Source organism: Anopheles bellator, chromosome 1 (genome assembly GCF_943735745.2).
Source record: "Anopheles bellator chromosome 1, idAnoBellAS_SP24_06.2, whole genome shotgun sequence".
In the NCBI taxonomy this organism is placed as follows: Eukaryota; Metazoa; Arthropoda; class Insecta; order Diptera; family Culicidae; genus Anopheles; species Anopheles bellator.
Window position 1 is genome coordinate 15750189 of NC_071285.1, and position 22977 is coordinate 15773165.

The window sequence follows — 22977 nt, forward strand, 5'->3', positions numbered from 1 at the left end:
CACAATGAAGTTTGACGTTTTAAAAGTCAAGTAATCGATTGTTTAAAATCCAAACCCTTGCATGGATCGCCTTGTAGCTCAGTGCCGTGAACAAAACATCGATAATGTAACAATGTGAGCCCTGTCTATAGGTGTCAAACCGTTGCGTCCTAAATAAATCTTTTCGCACCATTTCGCGGCATTCGGCAGCAGACGACCCCTCACGTTTGTCACAGCCACCCTCTGCCCAGGGACCGAGACCCATTGGAAATTGGAGTAAGAGTTGGACTTGGCCTCGTCCGGCACCGCGCACGGGGACTAATCGATTGTTTGTGCACCTCCACACCTCTCCCCGTTCAAGGAGATGCTTTGTAAGAGGCCAACAACAGCAGCGAGCCGCGCGGATCAACGCCTCGCTAGACGGCAAGGTTTGTATACATACACCGCCCGGCCGCCCACAGCCTAAGGGTCCCTCGGTCACCACCCTTGTTCGCGGTGGCGTCTGCGACGGCGACGGTTTGTTTGCGTCGCGCGCGCGATGTGAACGATCTGTGTGCGCGCGAACATCGGACGTCGAGGCGTGCCTGTGTGTGTGCCTGGGGGGGGTTAAATAGAGACACTTCACACACTGCTGGTACCTGAGCGGCCACGTAAACAAAGGCATCCCTGCGGGACAGAGGACCAAGTGGATTAGACGCAGTAGTGGAAGCGAAAATCCTCAACTCTGATCCTCGATCGAACGTCTATTAGTGGTCTCCTTATTTCCGGGTCCAGGCTAACCGGATCCTGCAGCACGTTTTGACCACCTCACACTGTACCATTGGCCTACTGTGTCTCACCGATCTCTGGGTCTTCTGGCGCGAGGGGCGGGGGTTGGCTGCAACTGCTGACCGACTGCGTTCGCTCGCTCTCGTCCGGAATTGACGGAACGAACGTTCACCGCGTCGCGCTCCAATGCTAGATGGGCCGCCCGCTCCCCCCACACACAGGGGCCTTTGGTGGTGTGCGGGTTGTTGCCGTGTTGACCGCCCGTCCGCCCACCACCTTTCTTTGCCGATCCCGCCGCGACTGCGCCGCGCTATTGCGCCTCTCGCTCGCCGCGCACCGTTGTGTTGGTGACCGACCGTGGCCCACCGCTCTGTGGTCGTGGTGGTGTTGTTTTTGTTTGCCCCGCGCCGTGTGGTGGTTCCGATGGCCGAGGCCTGCGGACGAGCTTCCATATCTGTTGTACCCGTTGCCGTACGAAGTACGGAAAGCGTTGCGCGTTTGCGAATACCTTGCACATTCGTTCGACTTTAAGAAGAACTTCTGCCCCCCGAAACGAAGATCCGGTACAGGGCCGATCGATTGGGGCTGCTGCTAGTAGAGGCCCAGAAAAGTGTTGTGCTGTGCTGTGCGCGATCTTTCGCTTGTGGTACTTTCATCATCTGTCGCACCGTGGTGTCTCCGCCAGCTGTTCCGTGGTGGTGCGGTTTTGACGTGCGCACAACCATCTTATTGCGTTGCGCGGTCGGCTGCACTTCCGCTTTATACATGGACACATATCCCGTCAGATGTGTATAGTGTAGCTCAGAAGCTCCAGAAGAAAAAAAAAACGCTGGACTTGGAACCCCATCCAGATAAGCCAGCGGGCGGCGGCGAAGTGATACAGGTTGGAGTGCGCGCGGGGGGTGATTGAGAATTACTGTGCAAAGCGCCAGGAGCCGCCGACGCCGTGTGTTTTCGGACGTTGTGGAGTTAGCGGACGATGATCGTGAGGCTCTTCCGATTCCCTACTTCTGGAGTCGTGAGCTTTGTCGGTCGGTGTTCCTCAGCCGTGTGGCCTGCCAGCCGTAACAGGTACGAACCGCAAGATCTCGCTCCAGTTCCCCAGAGGTAATACTCGCATTCGCGGGATTCGAATTCTGGTGGAGGTTCTATCACCCCGGTGTGAGTGCGCGAAGTTGAGTGGCCTCTTTTTTCGGGGTCAATAATCCCGCGGAGGTGGTCCACCGTGGTGGAGAACCGACCAGTGGGAGAGGGTGGTGGTGGTGGTGTACTTGTGTGTGGCAGCGATCGCTCTCTGTGTTCTCTTTGGTGGGGGGCCGGGCCGACCAGCAGAAGCATATGATCCACGCTCCCACGGGACCGACCGAGCGAGGAGATCTCTATTTGGCGAGCCCTCTTACGTGGGGAGATTCTGGATCCTCCGTCCCCTCGATCGACACCAGATCCGGGGGGGGGGGGGGAGTCTTCTAGCCAGCAGAGCAGAGCCCCTACACGGCGCCTTGAAGGTTGATGGCTTCGCTCGTGTTGTGGCGACCGTGTTCTGCGATCTTTCTATCGCATCGGGCGGGGTGTGTCGAGTGGAGCAGCGAAGCGGAGGCTAACCAGTCCGCGGAGTCCGTCGTCATAACTGGTGCGCCGCGCGCGCTAGGGGCTAGTTTTTTCTTTCCACCGAGCTGAGCCTCCACCGGTTTGTGGTCGACGAGGCGAGGCGAGGCTCTCTCGTCTGCCGCGCGCGAGGTAGGTCGGACCAGAAATTGTGTCAGGCCGCGCGGCGCGGCGCAGTCCTCCATTACTACGTAATTTTGCTGCCGTTTAGCGTTCGTCTCGCGCAGGGGAGAACCGCGTTTGACATTAGGCGCAGTGTGGCGCACAGCTGACGCTCTCGGCGGATGTCGCGTCCCCGCGTCCTTCGTGTTGTTATTGTGTGGTCCGAGATGTCCGAGGTGCTCTCTCTCTCTAGGGGAGTCTCTCAACGTTAAGTCTGGCCTTACTGTGCGGCTCGGGAGAAAGTTTGTTGTGTGGCCGATTTGTGTTTGCTTTTTTCGTCGCAGAATCCGCGCATCGGGTATAGGGTTAGGAGTGACGCAGGGGCTATGATTATGATCTGAGTGTTGAGAGCGCTGTGCGCGCGCGTTCCCGTCGCTGCTACCTCCGCCGCCGCCGCGTTGTCGAGATGTTTGTTGTTTTCGACACGCGTTTTTGCGACTCGCCAGAGTGTGGCTTTATGATGGGCTGACAGAGAAAGAGTTGCAGCAGCACCATGCGCCTTTATGTGCGACAACAACAAACAACCTTCTCGCGCGCATGTGGAGCAGCGACCCCCCGCACGACGGAATTATGCAGACTTTCAGAAACCAGAACCGGACCAGTCCCTGGGAATGTGTGCGCGCGCGCGCGCGGAGAGTGGAGAACAGTTATAGACTGCGGCGCAAGACGGAAAGAGTTTGATGAACTCTCCTTCGGGGCCATCCCACGGGGCGCGGGAAGTGCGGGTCCAGGTGGTCGGCGACGGCGCGACGTGCATAACCGAGGTGGTGGGAAGAATTAGAAATTCGTTCCCCGAACCGACCACGGCACCATCGCATGGAACGAATCATGTGGAAGTGGATTTTTGCGCGCCCGCCTTGTTCTCGGACCCGCAGGTCTTTCTTTGTTCCCCACGACGAGAGCCGTTCTCGAGGTTCTCCCCGATCGGTTCTTGATCTTTCGGGTCGGCAGTTGGTGTAGGGGGCAGAACAGGGGTTGGTCTCTCCGGGAAGTTTTGCGCCCTGAACGTGAAAGGATGTCGCGGACGCGGCTCTTAAGCCCTTCCCTTAATGCCACTTCGTCTTTCGTCGATAAGCTTCTCTTGCATCAATAATAATGGCCAAGATGGAACGGTACGTAACCGATCTCTCTTGACATTCACCGACACACTCGGCCGTTGCGCAATGTGCACCAAAAGTTGCTGCGAAAACCTTGACACAACACACCTGGCCACCGGGGGGGCAGGATTGCAGTAACCTCTCCCGGGTGTCCCGGTGGCCTACTTACACCTCGCGCGCGAGAAGCTCGGACGGTGGATTCCCACCTTTCTCCTTCGCGGGTTTTGTTTTTGTTGTGGGGATGTGACATCGGGCCCACAAAAAAAGGATTAACCATCCTTGACTGCGATTGGGAATCACGGGAGAGGTAATACGCCATTTTTTTTTTTTTGCTGTAATCAAGAAGCAAACATTATCTGGTGGCCACGCGCACACAGTGACTGATACGCCCAACTTGTGGGAACCTTTTTGTTTGTTGAACAGCAGTGAAAACACCGATTGCGGGGCCCAATTGTGTCATCGAAGGAGAAAGTTTTATTTGGCCCGCTTTTCACTGTTCGACGCACTTTTCCTAAGCGAGACACTTTTATCACTGCATCCGCATCCGCGCGTGTTCACGCGCATCCATTTACGCACCTTTCGGCGGGGGGCCTTTTCCCCCTTTTTGATGTTTTGAAAGTTACTTTCAAAGACACTTTCAAACCGCCCGGTAAACCGTTGGCGCGTACCCGCACGCCTTTAATGCAATAATTTGTTTTCATGTTTTCGGCCACAGATGGGTACGGTGGCGTTGGCACTCACTCGCCCGTCCCCCTGGCCTGGGTCGATATGTTTGCGGATGAGGTAATCTATGGGGGGCCCTCGCTCAAAGGCCGCCGGATTGTGGCGGCCCCATTCCGCAAGCCGACTGCCGTGACTGCGTACCGCGCGTTTCGTCAGTCGAGTCCCGTTCTTTCTGCCACTCTTCTACAATCGTTCTATTTTTTTCCACCTTTTTTGCAGATTTCTAGCAGAGCAATGCTGTAGCTTACGGCGCAAGGGCAACACAGCAGCAGCAGCAGCAACCCAAGTGCACATTATCAGTAGTGTACGACACAAAAAGTAAACAAATTTCAACATAAGATCGCGGGGCAAAACGACCGAGAGGCAACGTTATCGACCACACCACCCAGTCCAGGCCCGGACTGTGTGTCCTTTTATTGTTTCGATCGTGCCCCCACAATAAACCGAAGCGAAGGACTGATGCGAAGCTTACGGCGGTAGATCGACAGAGTAGCAAGCAGCGCGCACCAGTGACGAGACCATAGCAGCAACGTTCGTTGGCAAGCTCTGTATGTCGATCGTAGTACACATCGGCCAGCGAGTGTTGCACAGTGACGGCGATCCTCTGGCGGTGGTGGTGCGTTACCGCAGCAGCTGCAGCTAGCGAACGGTGCCGGGAAATCCTGCCGCAATTGTCCCGAACCCCCCGGTGCGAAAAAGCGGACATCGGAAATCCATCGAGTAAACTTTGAACCGAGTGTGACCACAGCGGTTCTGCCATTCCCCACGATTCCAAGGGTTGCCCAGCGGTCTAGGCGGAAGCCCCCACCCCCCGAATACCTCGGCCACTTCCTACCTATCCTGCCCGCGGTTTCCAGGCAGGAGACGAATGCGAATAACGTTCCTGTTTGAGCTACTGTTCCAGGTAAGCGTGATTCCGTTCAAGGCCGCCGTCTTGCAATCATCTTCCATTACCATTACCTTCTTTCCACGGTCCGGTTCTCATCTGTTGGACTTTTTTCGGGTGGTGGGTTGCGCATCGATTCCGGTTTCGCCACTAACCACGGCGCCACCACCTGTGTCTCACTAACATTTCTTTACCCCATCGCTGCTGCTGTGTGGCTGCCGTCGTCCCGTTGGAACTTGAAATCTAAATTCCCATCGAAAGGAGGATCACCTGGAGGAGAACTGGTGTTCGAGCGCTGCACCATCGCACCGGAGCCTGGGAGTCGAAGGGCGCGCGTGTGACACCTACTACCGTTGGGTCCCACTTTTCTGTCGTCCCCGTTACCCAGTACAGTTTCCGGCCTGGAATCCAATCAAGAAAACGATCCAACCCAGGTACCCATCACCGAAGTGCACGCTCGAGACATCGCACGCACACACCCACCCAGTAGTTGTTCCCGGAAAGACAGAGCAAGAGAGAGAGAGTGTCCTGGTCTTCTGTTTCTATTTGGTTGCTGTTACCTTCTTCTGTTCCTATTTGGTCAAGTACTGTCCTAACCTGGCATGCGACTCCCCGTGCTTAGAGCCTTGTATAGATCGTTTTCTGCCTAGTGTCAACGAGGTCCTGATTGCTGACGTTGCGCATGTTGTTGTTCGTGGTGCGACTTCTCTGAACCGTATCTGTGTTCTATTCTTCCCTTTGCTGCAGGAGGCGGCGGCCAACGGAGGGCACGCGAACGGGCAATCATCAACGACGTCATCTTCGTCGTCGTCCGGAAGTGGCAACATGGTGAAAACGTTCCAAGCATACCTGCCGTCGACGAACCGAACGTACTCCTGTGTCCACTGCCGGGCACACCTAGCTAGTCACGATGAGCTTATATCAAAATCGTTCCAGGGCAGCCAGGGACGGGCTTATCTGTTCAATTCGGTGTAAGTGCGCGCGAGGCAATTGCTTCTTCATCGTTGACTGTGGCCCCCAGTTTTACGCATTTTCTTTGCATCTCTTCCAGGGTTAACGTTGCATGCGGCCAGGCCGAAGAGCGCGTCCTCCTAACGGGCCTACATGCCGTGGCCGATATCTACTGTGAATGCTGCAAAACGCCGCTCGGGTGGAAATATGTAAGTAGCATCAACGATTTTTCCATTTCGCAAAAAGGTTCCCATTTGCCTGGTCAGTCGCTCGTTTGTCAATTTCTTAACTGTCAATTTTCTACTGTCAATCGTTTTTGGCCCATCTATTAATTTGTTCGATTTTGGTCGGGTTTCTTACGTTTTTTTTTATAATTCAAGTACCTTTCTTAATATCGAATTTCATGACCAACTTTAAATAGTTGTGTTGGACCACCTGGTTTTCGTGAACGCTGAACAGTACCTTCTTACGAGTCCGAAGATTTCCCATCCATCTTTCCCTTCGGTTGTCGGCTCATAACACGCTTCCCCTTTATAACCGTTTGTGTTTGTGTTTGTTACCTTTCAAATTGATCCCCAGGAACATGCCTTTGAGTCGAGCCAGAAGTACAAGGAAGGCAAGTACATTATCGAGCTGGCGCACATGATCAAGGAGAATGGCTGGGATTGATTCGCGTCGCCGACGCGGCGCACCAGAAGTGATAGTAATAGCAGTAGCGGCGGTAGCTCATCGGCGATAAATTAGACTGTAACCGAAATCACTACACGTGTGTGCGTCGTGTGTCCTCGTCGATCCTCAGCCACCACCATTAGCGGCGGTTAGGCAGCTGCTGATCGTCGATACCAACCAACGGAATACCGATTTGTCTTTTTAGGTGGAGAGTCAGAGGGAGATCAAGTGCAATTTTTTGCACAAAGCTTCGTGCAGCATGAGCGCACGCCCCTGCCCCCCTTCCGCACGGCCCGGCTGGCTGGAACGGCCGGAAAGGGCGGCCAACGCAGCGAATTCGATCCTTCAATTTGATCTAGTTTCTCAAACACCATGGTGGTGATCAAGCATCAAACGATTGATGGTAGCGCGTATTTCTTTTCCGTCGAGGAAGATTCGAAGATTCGGAGTCTGCTCCAAAGAGAGCTCCTGGAATCGTTTCCGGCTCAATTTTACCCAAGCGATGAGACAGAGAGCGAGAGAGAGAGTTCACTATTGTTTTTAATCCGTACATCGTGCTGTACGCGTTCCGTTTCCCGGTTCTACGGTTCCTTACGTTTCGAAACTGCCGTTGCGTTTAAAAAAAAGGTAATCTTGAGTTTCATGTGGGCGGTTTGTCCCATGTTCTTGCCGCGTTCCTTGTGCAAGGATGCGGCAGCTGTTTTCGCTCTGCGCCGTTGTTTTCGCCGGTAACGAAATGCCTCGACGCGTTGCAACTCGGGCGGGAAAGTTTTGGGCCACTTTTAGTAGAGGGATTGTATATACGTGTTTAATGCGTGTATGTGCGATAATGTAGTATGTGAGTACATGAGCGCGAGAGTGATATTAGAATTATAGGCATACCAGACGGCGGAGATTGTTACAGCAAAGGAAAAAACATGAAAAGTCATCAAAAAGCAACACAAACAATATTTAAAAAATGAAGCAGAAAACACATAGAGGCCGGAGAATCCGCCGTGCGGCGCTCGTCCGAGCGGGTTCGCGTAGCGCGAATCCAACCGAACCCGAGCGGGACGCAAGAATCGTATTTTAGTCGAAATATACACACGGATTAAGGAGTAGATTTAGTTTTTACGGTAATAAACGAAAACCGCGAATCGGTATGCGAATGAGTGTGGTCTGTGTGATAGGCGAGATAATGCAAGCGCGAGTGGGGAGAACAATGGAGGGGATAGTGTGCAACGGTCGAGATTAATGGATTGGTCCGCGAAGGTATCAGATTGCAGGGAAGTAATAAAAAAATAGTTTACCTCCCCCCCACATACCAGTGCCCAGGGCCTAGGAGAATCGAAGGCGAAACAGAACGCAACAACGGCAAAACAGAGAGCAAGTAACAGGAAAATATGTCAGCGAAACAAACTTTCATGAAACATGCCTAAAAAGAGTACACGCACGATTCACGTTAATTTTTCACGATACTATCCCCCCGGCCGGGTTTCCTGGTTTGTTTGGCACGTCCCTCGGTTCCCGGTCCCTTTTCGATAGCGAATGTGATTGAATAGTTAATAGATTTTTTAATAAAAAAGAAACAGGAAAACCTAAGCCCAGGGAATGACCGGAGAAGCAAAAAAAGCAAACAGATTGACCGCTCATCACTATCACAACATAGATTAGCTGCAGCATAAACGTGAAGCCCACAGAGAGAGAAAGAGAAAGAGAGAGTGGCGTGTTTCCAATGAAGCATTGCGAGAGGCAGGAAGGTGGCAAACAGGCAGGCTGCCACTGAAATGGTCAAGAATCTGTCCGCGGAAAGAAAGTAGAAAGCGAGGAGAAATAGCACAGCAAACCAGAACGAATGGAGACGTATTACTGCCCCCCCATTAACAGTAAAATGCAATCTTATAGTAACGGCTGCTACCATAAACCGCAGCTGCTGCGCTCCATAGCAGAGAGTCGAGATGGAAAACATAACGAAACTACTGCCAATACACTTACCGATTCACCATCCTTCGTATCGGTCGATCGAGCGAGGATCGTTCCTTACGTATAACTTCGTAGTAGGGCAAAGCCAATGGGGTATCGATGGGGCCACACTGCTTCACGAGAGTGGTCAACGAGGTGAACGAGAAGCATCTTGTCCTAAAAGTGCTTCAACGCAGTGAACTCTCCACCATTGCGAGCTTCAGTTTTCACTTTCAAGTTGTTTCGTTTCGTGCCACCTACAGGAATGGCTTCTGCTTCTGAGTGCTTTGGGTAATACCACACCACGATACGTTGTGTGGTGGGGTCACTATCTCGTGCCGACATAAACCGCATACGCAAATACGTCCCATTGTCAGCAATGTGCCTAAATTGATTACCCTTTCCCGATCTCTATTGCTGCCAGCTTCTCCATGTAGAGAGGGCGTGCTGATTTCCTGCGGAGCACTTCAGACCCTTCTTCAATCCTTACATTATTTAAGACCCGTTTTGAAAGGATGCATTGGAAAGACGCGATCCGCTGTGTGGATGTACGAGTGTGTGGAGTTAGCTTTTATTGCTAGTGTGATTTGACTAATGTGATCGGGAGGAGAGGAGCAAGAGAGCAAGATAAAATGAATGGCGGTGATTGGACGACGCATGTTGTGATCGTCAGTGGCTGTATGTGAGTGAAAACATGACTTTCGGGCGTGTGTGATAAGCGAAACCCACGTGGGGGTTTCGGCGCGAATGAACTGTGCAGCAAAATCAATGCAATTCTCTATTCTATATTCTTCCGTTTTTTGCCTTTTCCCTATACCAATGCATGTTAAATTGAGTAGACTAACGTAAGAACAAACATGAAAAAATCATGAAAATCTAAAACACCACCACTTTGTGGGTGGGCATTGTGTTACATTAACTTGTAGTTTCTCACTTCTAACAGTGATTTATTCGGAACTTCGCGCGCTAGCTCCGCGTGAATTCGTGCGTTTTAATCGATCCGTTTTTCGCTCGGTGGTTTTCGATTTCGACGGGAGCGCACTGTGTTCTTTTCGCAAAAGAGATAATGAAGGATCCATTTTCCCACCCCCAGAGACATTTACGTAGCATAAATAGTTTAGTACGGCACGCTCGTCGGCGGCGAACGCGAGGACGGCGTGTAACTGATGTTTAAGTAAATTTCCTTGTCGGTTTCACAAGTTTGTGTTTTTGTTGTGGATCAGAACGTGGCAAGAGGAGAACCAAGGGGGTGCGATAACGGAAGGTTTTGATAAAGAAAGAGAGAGAGAGAGAGAGAGAAAGAGAAAGAGGGAGAGGGAGAAAGAGGTGACGATGAACTTGAAGAAACTTAGGAGTTATTCATCGAAATGGTAAAAGAAAAACACACTAAAGTGATCGAAACTATACGCTAAAGAAAACAGAAAAAGTAACTAGAGGTAACCTAATCAAATCGCAAAACGAAGAAAAAATACATAAAAAAATAAGAACAGAATAATTACTTTATACACTGCGTAGGATGTAAGAGATATATACAAATGAGGTAATTACTAGATAATGTTGATACTGCAATGCAAAACGCATAAAGAAAAATATTGAAAAGCACTAAAAAAACTATAAAATTTATCGAATAAAATCTTAACTGTTTCAGTAACGGATTACCTTTATTTTGTTTCGATTGGTTTTGGACTTTTTTCAGTTGGTCAATTATCGAACGGGTACGAGGGATTGGTGAACGTATTTTATGTTATAATTTTCATTCATTTTCATTTCACTTCATTTTTATCCGATATTATTTTCGTACATTGGTGGAATTATGGTGATCATTTTTGTTGTAAATGGTGTACGTGTTCTTTTGCCTTTGATAGTGTTTATTTTGGTTAATTTTACCATTACTTTCTGATTGGTTTAGTTAACTGAAACTGAAGCAGATAAGAAAAGGAAAAAAAGTTAGATTTACATTGTTCGTCGGAGTGTGTGCATGAGAGGCACGTTCTTCGACCCATTCGAACGTCCGCGTATCGCAAACACATCAATCGCTCGGTGTAGTTCCGGAAGCTGCCCCATTGCCGATCGTACCGATTTTTGCCAATGGTGCAGTGTTTCGCGAGGCCAATAAGTACCGGCGTCCCGCAGCTTGGCCCGTGCTCGCCTTTTCTCATTGCATCACCCAAAGGCCGCGGGAGCATTTATGTTCAGAAAAGCAACTTTGTTCGTCCATCATTATCGTACCCAACGTGTCTCGTTGTCGTCATCGTCGTCGTCCCCACATTCTTGTCGTAGTTTGTCGCGCATCATATTGTGTCGGACCATAGTCATATTGCATTCCGGTAGTATAATCGAATCGTAGGATAAAACCTGTAGCAAGCTGTAGACTTCAATCGAACAGTTCGGATTTTCATACTGTGAGCGTTAAGGTGAAAGATGCATGAGCGACGGTGACGGTGTTTATAACTCAACCGGGCGGAGTATGTTAATTTTTTGATATTGCAGTAACTAACGAACCGAAACGAAACTCAAGTCAACAGCTTCGTCAAGCAGCCGTTAGGATGATGGTAGGTTAGTAAAGGAAATTTTCTCAAATACCGTTAGTCGGCGGACGGGCGAATCAGAGAAAAGCATCCACAGCGAAGGCAAGCGATGCTTTCGCGGCTTGTTTGACTCACGCGTAGCGCGCCGCGCGACGAAACTAACAATAAGACATTTTCAAATTTATCCTTTTAAAATTAACTACCCGACACATGGTAAGAAACTTGGTTTTGTGTGAGACGAACCTCTCCATTGGTTTACGGAGCCTGAAAATGGCCTCCCAGATGGGACTGAGAATTGTTTGAACGTAATGAATTTGGACGCATGATGGGAAAGAATGGACACGCGACAATTGTGATATTCAAACCGTTGAGAAACAATAGTTGGTGCTGACACGCATTAAGGCTTGATGAAACCTTCTAAATACAGATTCAAGTAGTTGCGTTTACATTGATTTGTTTAAACAACCATAGTCAATTTAGGAGTTTAAAATGAAAACTTTTCCCCGAGACATCTTCCTAAATGAACGTTTGATTTGGCGAATGGCGTTTTTTAACAGTGACTAGTTGTGCATTCACCACTACCGAAAGCAGTCACAAATGTTAATGCACATTTATGTTGGGAAAAGACCAAAGATGTGTTTTGTGTTGGTGGCGAGTGGACAAGCAGAGCAGATCAGAAGTTGATGGCAAACCGTGGGGGCTACTAGAGACACTAGCAGGTTGGTTGCTGAAAACGATACATATTTACACAATATAGAAATGGGACAACGCTAAGAAGAATAGACCGGAACTGAGTGAGCATCGAGGGCAGGAGAAAACAAGGATAAAACACAGCAGCTGCATTTCAGGAACCTTGTCAGGAGACAAAAACAAAATAGAACCAAACTAAGGAGGCACAAGAAATGGTTATTTTTCTACAACAATTTATTTCCGCTCTCGAAGACATACAAAACAAAAAGAATCCATAGATATGAGGCGCACAGGTTTGATGGCGAAACATGAAACTAATTTTGGAAATGTTTTTAGCATGGATCGACTAAAAGATACGGGGAAAACATGTGATCGGGTGTGGGTTCGGAGTCGGTTTGAGTTTTGGGACAGTGCGTGCAGCGTGCAACGAGTTGCGATGGCAGAAGTATGAATATAATTCTTATAATTCAGCCAAAGATTAAAATCATAATTGAAATGGAGCGTACCTTGCTTCGGTATGCGTTGAAAAAGTACTCGAACATTTAATTGATTCTATTAATTTTTATACCCCTAAAAGTATTACCATTTTCCATACGGAGAAAGTTGATCATTCAATTAAGAGTTAAAATTCGCACCAGTGAGAGAAGAAGGTGTAGCAGCTGGTGATACACTTAACCGTTAATGATTGTTCGGTAAGGGTGTCTAAACTTGGGCAATGCGTTTCTCGATTGGCTAACGAATTGGAGCAACCAAATGCATTACTTTGAGCGCAAAAATGTAACTTCAACTGCATAAGCATACAGAACGCTAGATAAAAAAACTCTACTACTTGTCCTAATAACTTACAATCCCCAGCAAAAATATGGGCCATATTATATAGTGCAGAAGAAATAAAGACACTAGCGTTGCGTTAATCATGCGATAACATGATATCGACGAGAGGCGACACTTTCTCGTCCGTACCAGACACACGCCCACACAAACAACAGTACCAAACTGAAATTAAAAACAACACTGGACACGGCCCTTTGGCAGAACTGGCATCGGCATTTTTAGATGTTGCAGTGCCGAAATGTGTTAAAACCGAAAGCGCAAACAAAAGTCACACAAAAACACACACAGTCACAGAGAACTACAGTGAATAATAACTAGCAACAAAACCAAATAAGTAGATAATCGCTTAGAAAACGAAACCATTTTAGCCACCGAAAGACAAGTCCGTGAAGTCGGTGCCGCGGTGAACGGAGCACACACGGAGAAGACATGAGATTCAGACTAAAAAATCAACATAACGTCGTACCAAACCATTAATAAATCAATTTAATGCAACAACATGGCGATTAGTGTGTAAGCGTGATGAAAATAAAGGGTGAAAAGTTTACAAAAATTCGAACTTCTTGGCGCGTGAGTGACAGCACTTTCGTATTCTATCCGAAATTACTATTCTCCCGTTTGCCTGCTGTTTTTGGATATTTAAAATATAAAAAGAACAGAAATACCTCACGCTTTCGGCTTTTACAGTTAGCTTTTACGATTGATTTGTTTATAACTGTCTTTCCAGTCGGCTAATACCACTCGTCCCAGTTTAACAGTCTGAGTCGGCTAACATCACTCGTCAAGTTTAACAGTGCCATCTCGGCTTCGTACTTCCTCCTGTTGTGTTTGAGCTCCTGCTTGTACAATCTTCTAGCTAGCTGGTATTCTGTGACCTTGTCGGCTCGAATTTCGGGTTCATCTTTCTTGCGATGCAGCAGACGCCACTTGCGCACGCACTGCGTACGTAGAGCTGTGAGATCGTCATTCCACCATTCGAACGAATTCAGCCGTGGGTCCCATCCAGCCGTGGGTTTATTGCCATCGTATGTCGTACTTTTTGGCGGTGAATCAGAATCCGCTTTGTTAGGAAGAGAACCATTCTTCCGGTGTATTGTTGCAACTTCATCTTTCACCGACACCGGAACGGCACGGTTGGTTTGGTCCAGACAGTCTTCAGTATGATCTGCCACTCGTTCCAAATCGTTAACATTTGCCGGGGCCACTTCGAATCGTTTGACCATTTCAACGTTTTTACTGCATTTATCGCGGGACAGATGCACATTATTCAAATGCGTTTTGCAGTTGCATGCAAAGAGATATTCGCCGGTATCATTGTTAGCCAGTGGCTCCAAAGCACCATCAGTCGATCGGCAAATTCTAGAAAAAATGTGATGTTATACCTATTTATGCGTGTTTAGTGACAACTTACTCGCTGGTAAATGTTTCGTCGCTAGGATTTGAATCGCCCATTGTCACTATTACTGATTATTACAATGAAAAGTAGATCCGCTATTTGCCGCAATTTGCCGCTATTTGCTTACAAATTCAACGCTTCCTTGAAGCATCCATTTGACAGACGGTTAATGACGGCACTCACTAATGACAGTTAATGACGGAACTAAGCACTGGACACACTCAATTCTGGCCTACCACACGAACCGTGAATCGGAGCTTAAAAATGTCAGATTGTTTACGCTTCCTGTGGTAGCTAAAAATATAAAAACGTAATGTTAAACGTTTTTACATTCGTGTTTTAGGTCAGTGAAAACAGAAATTGAAGAGAAATAAATTGATTTCTGAATATTTTTTTCTGTTTTTTTAGATTTTGTTGCTGTAACAGCAAATAAGAACCTACATTATTCTCTGTTTGTAAACAAAGCATATGCAAACAGTGTTTATGCTCGGTTTTACGCTCGGGTTTACGCCTCGGCCGACACATAAACGTTTTGATATAAGCGCAAAGGCAGTGAATGCCAGATCGTTTATTTGCGCTTCATGCGCTAGGACAGATTTCGTTGGTTAGTTTCCAAACAAGTTTGGCTTCTGGTGTTGGTGTGCGTGAACTGTCAGACAGCATTGCTATGGCAACCTGTTGGCCCAAACAAGTGGCTAGATTTTTACACTAAGTTTTCAACAAGTTGTGGAAAACGTGACATTTTGTAAGATTAAAGTTGATTCTTAAATTGTTTTTCGGTAATTGATGAAAACGTGACTTTCGAAACGGATCCTGATCGCACCAACATGTTCATCTACCTGAGCAAGAAGGTCAGCACTGCACTCTTTTGACGGTACCGTTATAACGGTTTACTCATGATTGCTTTCCAGATTGCCATACCGAACAACACGCGCTTGAATTGCATTGCGTGGAACAAAGAGCAGGGCTATGTGGCGGTGGGCGGCGAAGATGGGTTGCTAAAGGTGCTGAAACTGGAACAGGCGAGCAGCTCGAACGTGGCTGCCCAACCGGCCAAAGCTCTCCAGGCGAGCAACCTTTCGATGAACCAAACACTCGAGGGCCACAAGTCGGCCATTCAGGTGGTGACCTGGAACGAGTCGCAGCAGAAGCTGACCTCGTCAGACAAGGACGGGGTTATCATGGTGTGGATGCTGTACAAGGTCCGTTATTTGCGCGAAGGAAGTGGCCACATCCGGCGGTTGTTGAACGCTCACTTACCTCTTCCCACAGGGCTCGTGGTATGAAGAAATGACCAATGATCGCAAAAAATCGACCGTCAAAGGGATGGCCTGGACGGCCGATGGTCAGAAAATTTGCATCGTATACGAAGACGGAACGGTCATCGTGGGGTCGGTCGATGGAAACCGTATTTGGGGTAAAGATTTGAAGAACGTTTCACTGGCCGGCGTCCAGTGGAGTCCCGATGGCCGGTTGCTGCTGTTTTCGATCAAAAATGGCGAAGTCCACCTGTACGACAACCAGGGAATCTTCGTGATGAAGCTGCACATTCAGTGCGTTTACCTAACGCCGGCCAAAAGCCTCTCGGTGGTTGGCCTGTGCTGGTACCACAAGACGGTCTCAGCAAATCGGCCCGTGTTGGCCATTTGCTACGAAAACGGGCGCATGCAGTTGATGCGCAACGAGAACGATGACACACCGGTCGTGGTTGACACGGGACTGCAGGCCGTTTCGTGCATGTGGAACCACGATGGCAGCATTCTGGCGGTTTGTGGCGTAAAATCGAGTCTCAACAGCGAGAAGGACAGCAGCCAGGTGTTGTTCTACACTCCGTCCGGTGTGGTAAGTGTGATCGCGAACAAACAATCGATGGGCCTTTTCTGACGTGAGTTCCCTTCCGGCAGCACATTCGAACGCTCAAGATCCCGGGCAAGGAGATCACGTCGCTATCGTGGGAAGGCAAATCGCTTCGGATCGCCCTTTCGGTTGATTCGTTTATCTACTTTGCTAACATCCGGCCGGACTATCGGTGGTGTTACTTCAATCGCACCGTTTGCTATCAGGAAGGGTCTGGCAGCGAGGACTTGGACACGGTCACGTTTTGGGATACCAACTCCAACCAGTGCTACAGCAAGCAGATCGATACGATGATGTCGATGGCTGCGTCGGTCGATCATTGTGTGATCGCTGTCGAAACCAAGTTGACCGGCAAGGAGTTCAGTATCGTAAGCGAGGCGAAGGGAAAGGATCTGATGTACCAGCTGCTGATATGTAACTCGATAAGCACGACAGTCGATTGTAAGTGATCCGTTCTCAGTTCCCGTGTTCTCAGTTCCTGGTGACATCTGGATAATCTTTTTTACTTTGCGAACAGCAAAATACATCGACATCCGGCCGGAGTTCATTACGATGAACTCGACGCACGTGATCGTGGCCTCGAAGGATCACTTTCTGCTGTGGCACTATCACACACCAAAGGTTACCCACAACATTGTTACCATTTTGCGCTGGTTCTAAAATGAACTCAAATTTTCCAGGGCGCTTCTACGTTGCATGGGAATTTGAAAACGAAACGCGACCGGAAGTACCACATCGATGACACGCCCGCTTTGGAGGTGTTGAATGATCTCGATTCGAAAACGGCCGACGAGATCCCGTCAAAGGTTGACCCAAGTCAGGATCCGATCTGTTGCGTGGCTTCGTCCGAAAATCTGCTGCTAGTCGGGAGAGAAAGTGGCCTCATCCATGAGTACACTCTGCCGCATCTGGTGCTGCGCAACCGCCACTATCTGCAATCGCGCAGCTACAAGCTGGCTATTAACTGCAACTCGACTCGAGCGGCCATGATCGATTGTAACGGAGTGTTGACGACCCTTACCCTGCGCGACGATATGAACGAACTGGACGGTATGGGAGGGGGGCAGCAGCAGGAGCAGGTGGCCCACATTGAGCGAAAGGACGTGTGGGCCATCTGTTGGGCAAAGGACAACCCGCAGCTGCTGGCGATTATGGAGAAAACGCGAATGTACATCTTGCGTGGAGCCGATCCGGAAGAGCCTATCACGTGCTCGGGATATATTTGCAACTTTGAAGAGCTCGAGATTACGGGCGTACTGCTAGACGATATCATCAAGGGTGGGGCCACCCCAAACATGAAGGAGCACATTCTGCAGTTGCGCGTTAAGTCGCTGCGTGATACGGAGGATTTGTTGGCGCACGTTGGCATCCCGGAGGCGAAGCAATTTATTGAGGACAATGCGCATCCACGGTTGTGGCGCCTGCTAGCGGAAGCGTCTCTCAAGAAACTCGATCTCGAGACTGCCGAAGCGGCTTTCGTGCGCTGCAATAACTATCCCGGCATTCAGCTCATCAAGCGTCTGAAAACGATCCAAATGGAGGCGCTGCAGCGGGCCGAGATCTGCGCGTTCTTTGGCGAGTTCGATGAGGCTGAGAAGCTGTACCTGGACGTGGATCGGCGCGATTGTGCGATCCGATTGCGGCAAACACTGTGCGATTGGTTTCGCACTGTGCAGTTGTATCGGTTGGGGCCGGGAATCTCGGATCAGCAGATGGAGAACGCGTGGCGCGAGATCGGCCACCACTACATGAATATTCGGGCGTGGGACAGCGCGAAGGAGTACTACGAAAAGGCGCATCACATCGAGGGGCTAATGGATGCACTATACAACCTGGAACAGTACGATGAACTGGTCGGCTGCATACACCGGCTACCGGAGAAGAGCCAACAGTTGGGCAAATTGGGCCAAATGTTGGCGACGGTCGGAATGTGTGAACAGTCGGTTGCTGCGTATCTGAAGCTCGGCGACGTAAAGTCAGCCGTTTCGACCTGCATCGGCCTGCGCCAGTGGGGTCTGGCGGTGGAGTTGGCGCAGAAGTACAAAATGCCACAGATTAACACGCTGCTCAGCAAACACGCAGCCCAGCTGCTGCAGGAAGGCAAGCTGCCGGAGGCGATTGAACTTCAGCGTAAAGCAGGCCGCTTTCTCGACGCTGCACGGTTGCTGGTTAAGATGGCTGAGGCCGAGGCGGAGAAGAAGTCTGACTACGTGCGCATCAAGCAGCTCTACGTACTGTCCGGGCTGCTGGCGGAAGAATACATCGAGAAGCAGCTCGCGGTACAAGCGGCCGGCAGCCGCGCTGCGGTCCTTTCGCAGCTTAACCCCGAAGACTCGGTGCTGATCGAACAGATTTGGCATCATGCCGAAGCGTATCACTACATTCTTCTGGCGCAGCGGCAGCTTCGCTCGGGGCTTCTGCATAGCGCAGTAATCACGGCGCTCCGTCTTCGCGACTACGAAGACGTGCTGGAAGTGGAGACGCTTTACTCCCTGCTGGCCCTGGCCGCCTGTGCCGATCGTTCGTTCGGAACGTGCTCGAAAGCGTTCATCAAGCTGGAATCGATCGAAACGATCACCGAGGCGCGCCGCCAGCAGTACGAGGAGCTGGCCGTTAACATCTTCTCGCGGTATGAACCGAGGGACAATAAGTTGAAGCACATTAGTTGCTTCACCTGCGAAACACCGGTGGCGGATGCTTGCACCCTGTGCCCGAGCTGCGGAAGTCGCTTTCCACCGTGCATCGCTTCGGGGCAACCGCTAATGAACCCAACCGGTGCGTGGCAATGCTCCGGCTGCTATCATGTAGCGAACCCCCTCGAGATAACGTCCCGGAAGACGTGTCCCTTGTGTCACCGGTTGCTAGCGCCACCGAAGGGTGCGATAGAGATTTAGGGGGGATACGGTCCCCGAAACCTGTCAATGACGAACGCCGGAACGATGCTTTGGTGGTGGTTGAGGCAGTTCGATATGTTTAATTTAACTTACAGTACTTACAGTAACTTACGTAACCACTTAACAGCTAGCGACTCACAAAGCGTACTGCCGCACGTGTCGATCGTAGAACCGGTTCTTATTCTCTTTACTGTTAAACTCGATCCGAAATTTCAGTCCATCCCGGAGGAAGTTGAGTCGCGGCGAATGGCGCTTGCTCTGGCGCAACCGCATCTGCGTACCACGGCTTCCCGGGAACCGGTCGATAAACACGATCCTCACGAACCGCTCCGGGTCTTTCGTGGGGTCGGAATTGTCCTCCACCTTTACGCAGATCGTGGCCCGCTTGCAGATAAACATGCGACAAGGACCAGTGTCGTCGGGGCGCGTCGGCCGACAGCTCAGCATCGCCCGGTCGTCGTAGATGAGCGGTCCGTACGCCGGGATCTTTTCGTTCAGTAAGTACAGTTTGTACGTTTGGCTCAGGTTAACACGGAACGCGTTCAGCCGAACCTGCGCGAACGCCAGCTGCTGGAAAAGCTCCGTGTCGAGCGGCAGATTGCGGCTACTGTCGTCCGAATACTTTACGATCAGCGTCTCAAAGTATCGGTTGTACTCCTGCAGGTGCTCGATACAGAGGAAGGTGAACTGTTGCACCGTCGCAGCGACGCGGTTGTGAAAGTTCTGTAACATGAAGAGATGGTGTATTCGGCCGGAAGGCACGGTCCGCCAAAGGATCGCTTACCGACGGCGTCTGGCAGATCGGGATCCATTTGACGGCCTTTTGAAACTCGCGCAAATAATCAAAGTACGGAGCGAATAGTTCGGTCTGAAAGGGGCAACCAAAGTGAGCACGGGTTGTAACGGGAAGATCGTGAGGTCGCTGTACCTTGAGGTATCGAAGAAAGCACTGACAGATTTCGTTGGGGCCGATGGACGGTGACTGGGACAGATCGGTCAGTATTTGGTGGTGAAGATTCAGAATTGCATCGAACGCGTTGATGAACACCATTAGCTTTACTTTCAGCTCAACACTCAGCGGATCGAGATAGAACTGTTGATTGGCGACCAGAACCTTAAGAAACTGTTGCTGAGCTTGCACTAATGTCATGGTTAACTGCAGCTCGTCACTGTAGAGAATCGAACAAGAGAGTTGGAATGAGAGTTCCCACGCAGAGCACCAGCGTGCCTTACCATGCATCGTTCTCGTCTTCCGCCGCCGTCCCGTAGACGGATGTAAAGTCATCCTCATCCTGGTCACCGTCGGAACCGTGATCCTCTTCGTGTTGTTGCGCCCTGTTTTGAGTGGCATCTACCGTATCATAAATCACAGCCCTTGTCATGGAGTGTAGAAGCGCTAGGAGTGACTGAATTTCGGTGTTCGTGTCCGACTGTACCATAATATCCTGGGTTCCTTTCGAGCCCACCGAGAGCACGATCCGATTCCTGCCGTCTTCCGTGTGGCACAGCTCACTGTCGAAGTAGTGGCCCCGGTACTCCATCCGGTCGCGCAGGATCTCTACGTAAAGCAGTAGTTTCTCGAACGCAAACAGCTTCCCACTGTACTTTCGGCGCACGTTGGTATCGTAGATGTCCAGGAGGAACATTCGCTGGAAGTGTCCCTGGTAAAGGAGATTGACCTGGCGAAAGCGACACAAAAAGAGGTCCGCGTAAACGGTAGTCCACTTGATTGCGCAGCGCTGTCTTGCTTACCGGTATGTCACGATCGGGATTCCGATTGCCTTCCGGTTGTAGGATCATCGCTAGGGGCGCGTCGGAGGCAGGCGTTAGGGCAGACATTAGCGCCAAAGCCGGTGCGTGGCTCCGGCACTGCCGTATGTCGCGTAGATTGATCGCCTGATTGACCCGATCGATAAAGTTACCGATGCGTTTGTCCACCTTACACAGCAGCGCCGTCCGTCGGTTCATGGTTCGTTTGCTGTCCTTCTCTTTCAGCTGATCCTTTACCATCTCGTTCAGCAGTAGTTTGTAGCGCGGAAGCCGTTGGATCGGTTGCAACAGCAGACTGTTCAGGCCGAGATGATCGTTCAGGTCTTGCTGTATCTTCAGGAAGTAGTCACTGTAGCGCATCACCAGCAGCTCCGATTCGGGCTGGTGCATCGCAAACGTTACGTAGCAATAGAACCGGTCTCGTTCGATGTAATCGAGGAAGATTTGGGCGATCCGCTCAACGACGTCCTCGTCGGTGGAAGTGCTCGCCGCTCGTTCGAGATCGGCATAGAAGTGGTCTCGATGTGTGGCGAGTATTTCTTCCAGGTTGATAAAGATAATGTTTTTCTGGCCACGCAGGGCTGCCGGCAGGGTTTGCGAGTACATGGCCGGTATGTAGTTCCGAATGCCGTGATCGAGCGTTTCGATGTACTTCCGTTCCTTCTCGAGCAGCTCGTTGATAATCTTACGCAAGTGCGACTGAGGCGGGGAGTACTGGGCCGGTTCAGGCGATGATCGGCATTCTTCTTGATCATACGCAGGTTCTTCCAACGTCGGTGGCAGAGGATTTACAGAATAGACCTGATGTATACCTTTTTCGAGTTCCTCTTCTTCTTCGTTGGAACTGGAAAGTGCGACACAGGGAAAAGGAAGCTGAACCATTGATCGGTGTCTCGTCGTGAGAAACGTTCAACAAACACGCAAGCGGAGGACGGACATAAATCACAGTACACGAGCAGAAACAGAGTTATTTGGTACTCACGATGACTCGAAAGAGGAATAGCCATCGGGTGACGAAGGATCTGAGCCACCTTTTCCGACAGTTTCGGAAGGATCTCTGTATTTCGAAAGGATCGTAACAAGAAATGGTGAGCGAATTTTGTGCACAAACCAGGATTTCATTCTGATAAAAAACATTTCGCGGCACACTTCACTTATTTCACTGGAGCCATCGAGCTGCTGGGGGATTCTTGAGTGATTCAAAGAATTGGTCAAACAACGGAAATCCTTATTCAACAATGTACCCCAATGCGCCCCACCAACGGTCCTATTTTTATCCAAACGTAGCTCCATTCAGCCCAATGAGTCAAGAGATTAAGGAATGTTCCAATCGAAGGAACAAAAAAAAAGGGGGAATCAATGTTTTAATCCATCGATCCGATATTTCTCTGCGTTGTTTGCCATAGCCCCTCAACAAGTCCCACCGCGCGTCGCGACCACGCCACCGGACGTTATCTGTTTGCCAATCTTATCAGCCCGGAGTGGGGCCCGAAAACCATTCTGGACCCGCGGGTGATGAATCACAGGATCTCCACTTTGTATGCTCCGGCGGTCGATGGTAGAGAAAAAATCTTACCTCTCGCAGACTGTATCATAGATCCGTTCGGCAATTTCATTTGCACGTTGCGCCAACAGGGCTCGATCGGCCATCGATGGATTCGGCCCCAGGTACAGCGGTTTCGGAGCGATCAGTGGCCTGTGGTTCTGGCTGCCATTCCTGCCCCCCACCGGTCGACGTGGCGGACTGGCCCTCGGATCCGGTGGTGGGCTGCTTTGACGCACGGAGATTGATTCGAATCTACTTGCTAATTGGCGCACACCGATCGAAGCATCGCTAACGGCCGATGGTTTCGGTTTTGGTAGCAGTGCTGGTGGTGTTACCGGCACCACCTTCATCTGCTCATCCGTCACGGATATACCACTGTCGCGAAAATCGTTGCGCGGTGGAACACCTCCGGCACGCGCTGGCTTCGGTGGGGGTGGTGGCCTTGACGGCTTCATCCGCAATCCGGTTCGGGTCGGTCTTTCCTCACGATGCACTTTGGCTGAACGATGCGCACAAAACCCGACAACGCACGCTTATCACAGGACCACTCTTCACTGGCGGAGACACTCGTGCTGCGATTAGATGTGCGCCATTGACGGCCACTATTGATGGACGGTGGTCAGAAAAACAGGAACGCACGCAATCCGCGAGCTTCGACACCCACTGGCGGCTCCCGACAGA

General features: G+C 50.3%; 3 protein-coding genes across 6 annotated transcripts in view; 2 read left to right on the forward strand and 1 right to left on the reverse strand.

Moving 5' to 3' along the window:
- Nucleotides 1-10429, forward strand: part of LOC131205483 (protein yippee-like) — a 74754-nt gene extending 64325 nt beyond the window's left edge. For 2 of the 4 annotated variants that reach the window (XM_058197594.1, XM_058197593.1), the window contains exons 2-5: nucleotides 4554-5238; nucleotides 5968-6191; nucleotides 6272-6380; nucleotides 6751-10429. In XM_058197594.1, coding sequence (XP_058053577.1) covers nucleotides 5203-5238; nucleotides 5968-6191; nucleotides 6272-6380; nucleotides 6751-6840 — 459 coding nt within the window. In that variant the 5' untranslated portion in view covers nucleotides 4554-5202 and the 3' untranslated portion in view covers nucleotides 6841-10429. Of the gene's footprint in view, nucleotides 1-4553; nucleotides 5239-5481; nucleotides 5655-5967; nucleotides 6192-6271; nucleotides 6381-6750 lie in introns of all 4 variants that reach the window. The other 2 variants (XM_058197596.1, XM_058197595.1) reach the window with 2 other exon arrangements.
- Nucleotides 10430-15056: 4627 nt separating this feature from the next.
- LOC131216831 (WD repeat-containing protein 35) lies at nucleotides 15057-18980 on the forward strand. Its single transcript, XM_058211416.1, has 6 exons — nucleotides 15057-15080; nucleotides 15141-15431; nucleotides 15502-16071; nucleotides 16134-16527; nucleotides 16604-16707; nucleotides 16767-18980. Exons 1-6 carry the CDS (start codon nucleotides 15057-15059, stop codon nucleotides 18978-18980), a joined length of 3597 nt encoding a protein of 1198 aa, XP_058067399.1.
- A 135-nt stretch (nucleotides 18981-19115) lies between these two features.
- LOC131215114 (uncharacterized) lies at nucleotides 19116-22751 on the reverse strand. Its single transcript, XM_058209495.1, has 7 exons — nucleotides 22327-22751; nucleotides 21733-21807; nucleotides 20733-21594; nucleotides 20214-20659; nucleotides 19909-20149; nucleotides 19765-19848; nucleotides 19116-19703 (listed from the first exon to the last, which is right to left on the reverse strand). Exons 1-7 carry the CDS (start codon nucleotides 22749-22751, stop codon nucleotides 19116-19118), a joined length of 2721 nt encoding a protein of 906 aa, XP_058065478.1.
- Nucleotides 22752-22977: the final 226 nt, after the last annotated feature.

Bases quoted from the DNA above. Each gene is read 5' to 3' on its own strand.
- LOC131215114 (XM_058209495.1), bottom strand. From the start codon at position 22,751: ATGAAGCCGTCAAGGCCACCACCCCCACCGAAGCCAGCGCGTGCCGGA. The intron at 21,595-21,732 runs GTGAGTACCAAA...CGCACTTTCCAG, and splicing joins TATTCCTCTTTCGAGTCATC to TTCCAACGAAGAAGAAGAGG. The intron at 19,704-19,764 runs GTAAGCGATCCT...TTCATGTTACAG, and splicing joins CGATCTGCCAGACGCCGTCG to AACTTTCACAACCGCGTCGC.
- LOC131216831 (XM_058211416.1), top strand. From the start codon at position 15,057: ATGTTCATCTACCTGAGCAAGAAG. The intron at 16,072-16,133 runs GTAAGTGTGATC...CCCTTCCGGCAG, and splicing joins TCTACACTCCGTCCGGTGTG to CACATTCGAACGCTCAAGAT. The intron at 16,528-16,603 runs GTAAGTGATCCG...CTTTGCGAACAG, and splicing joins GATAAGCACGACAGTCGATT to CAAAATACATCGACATCCGG.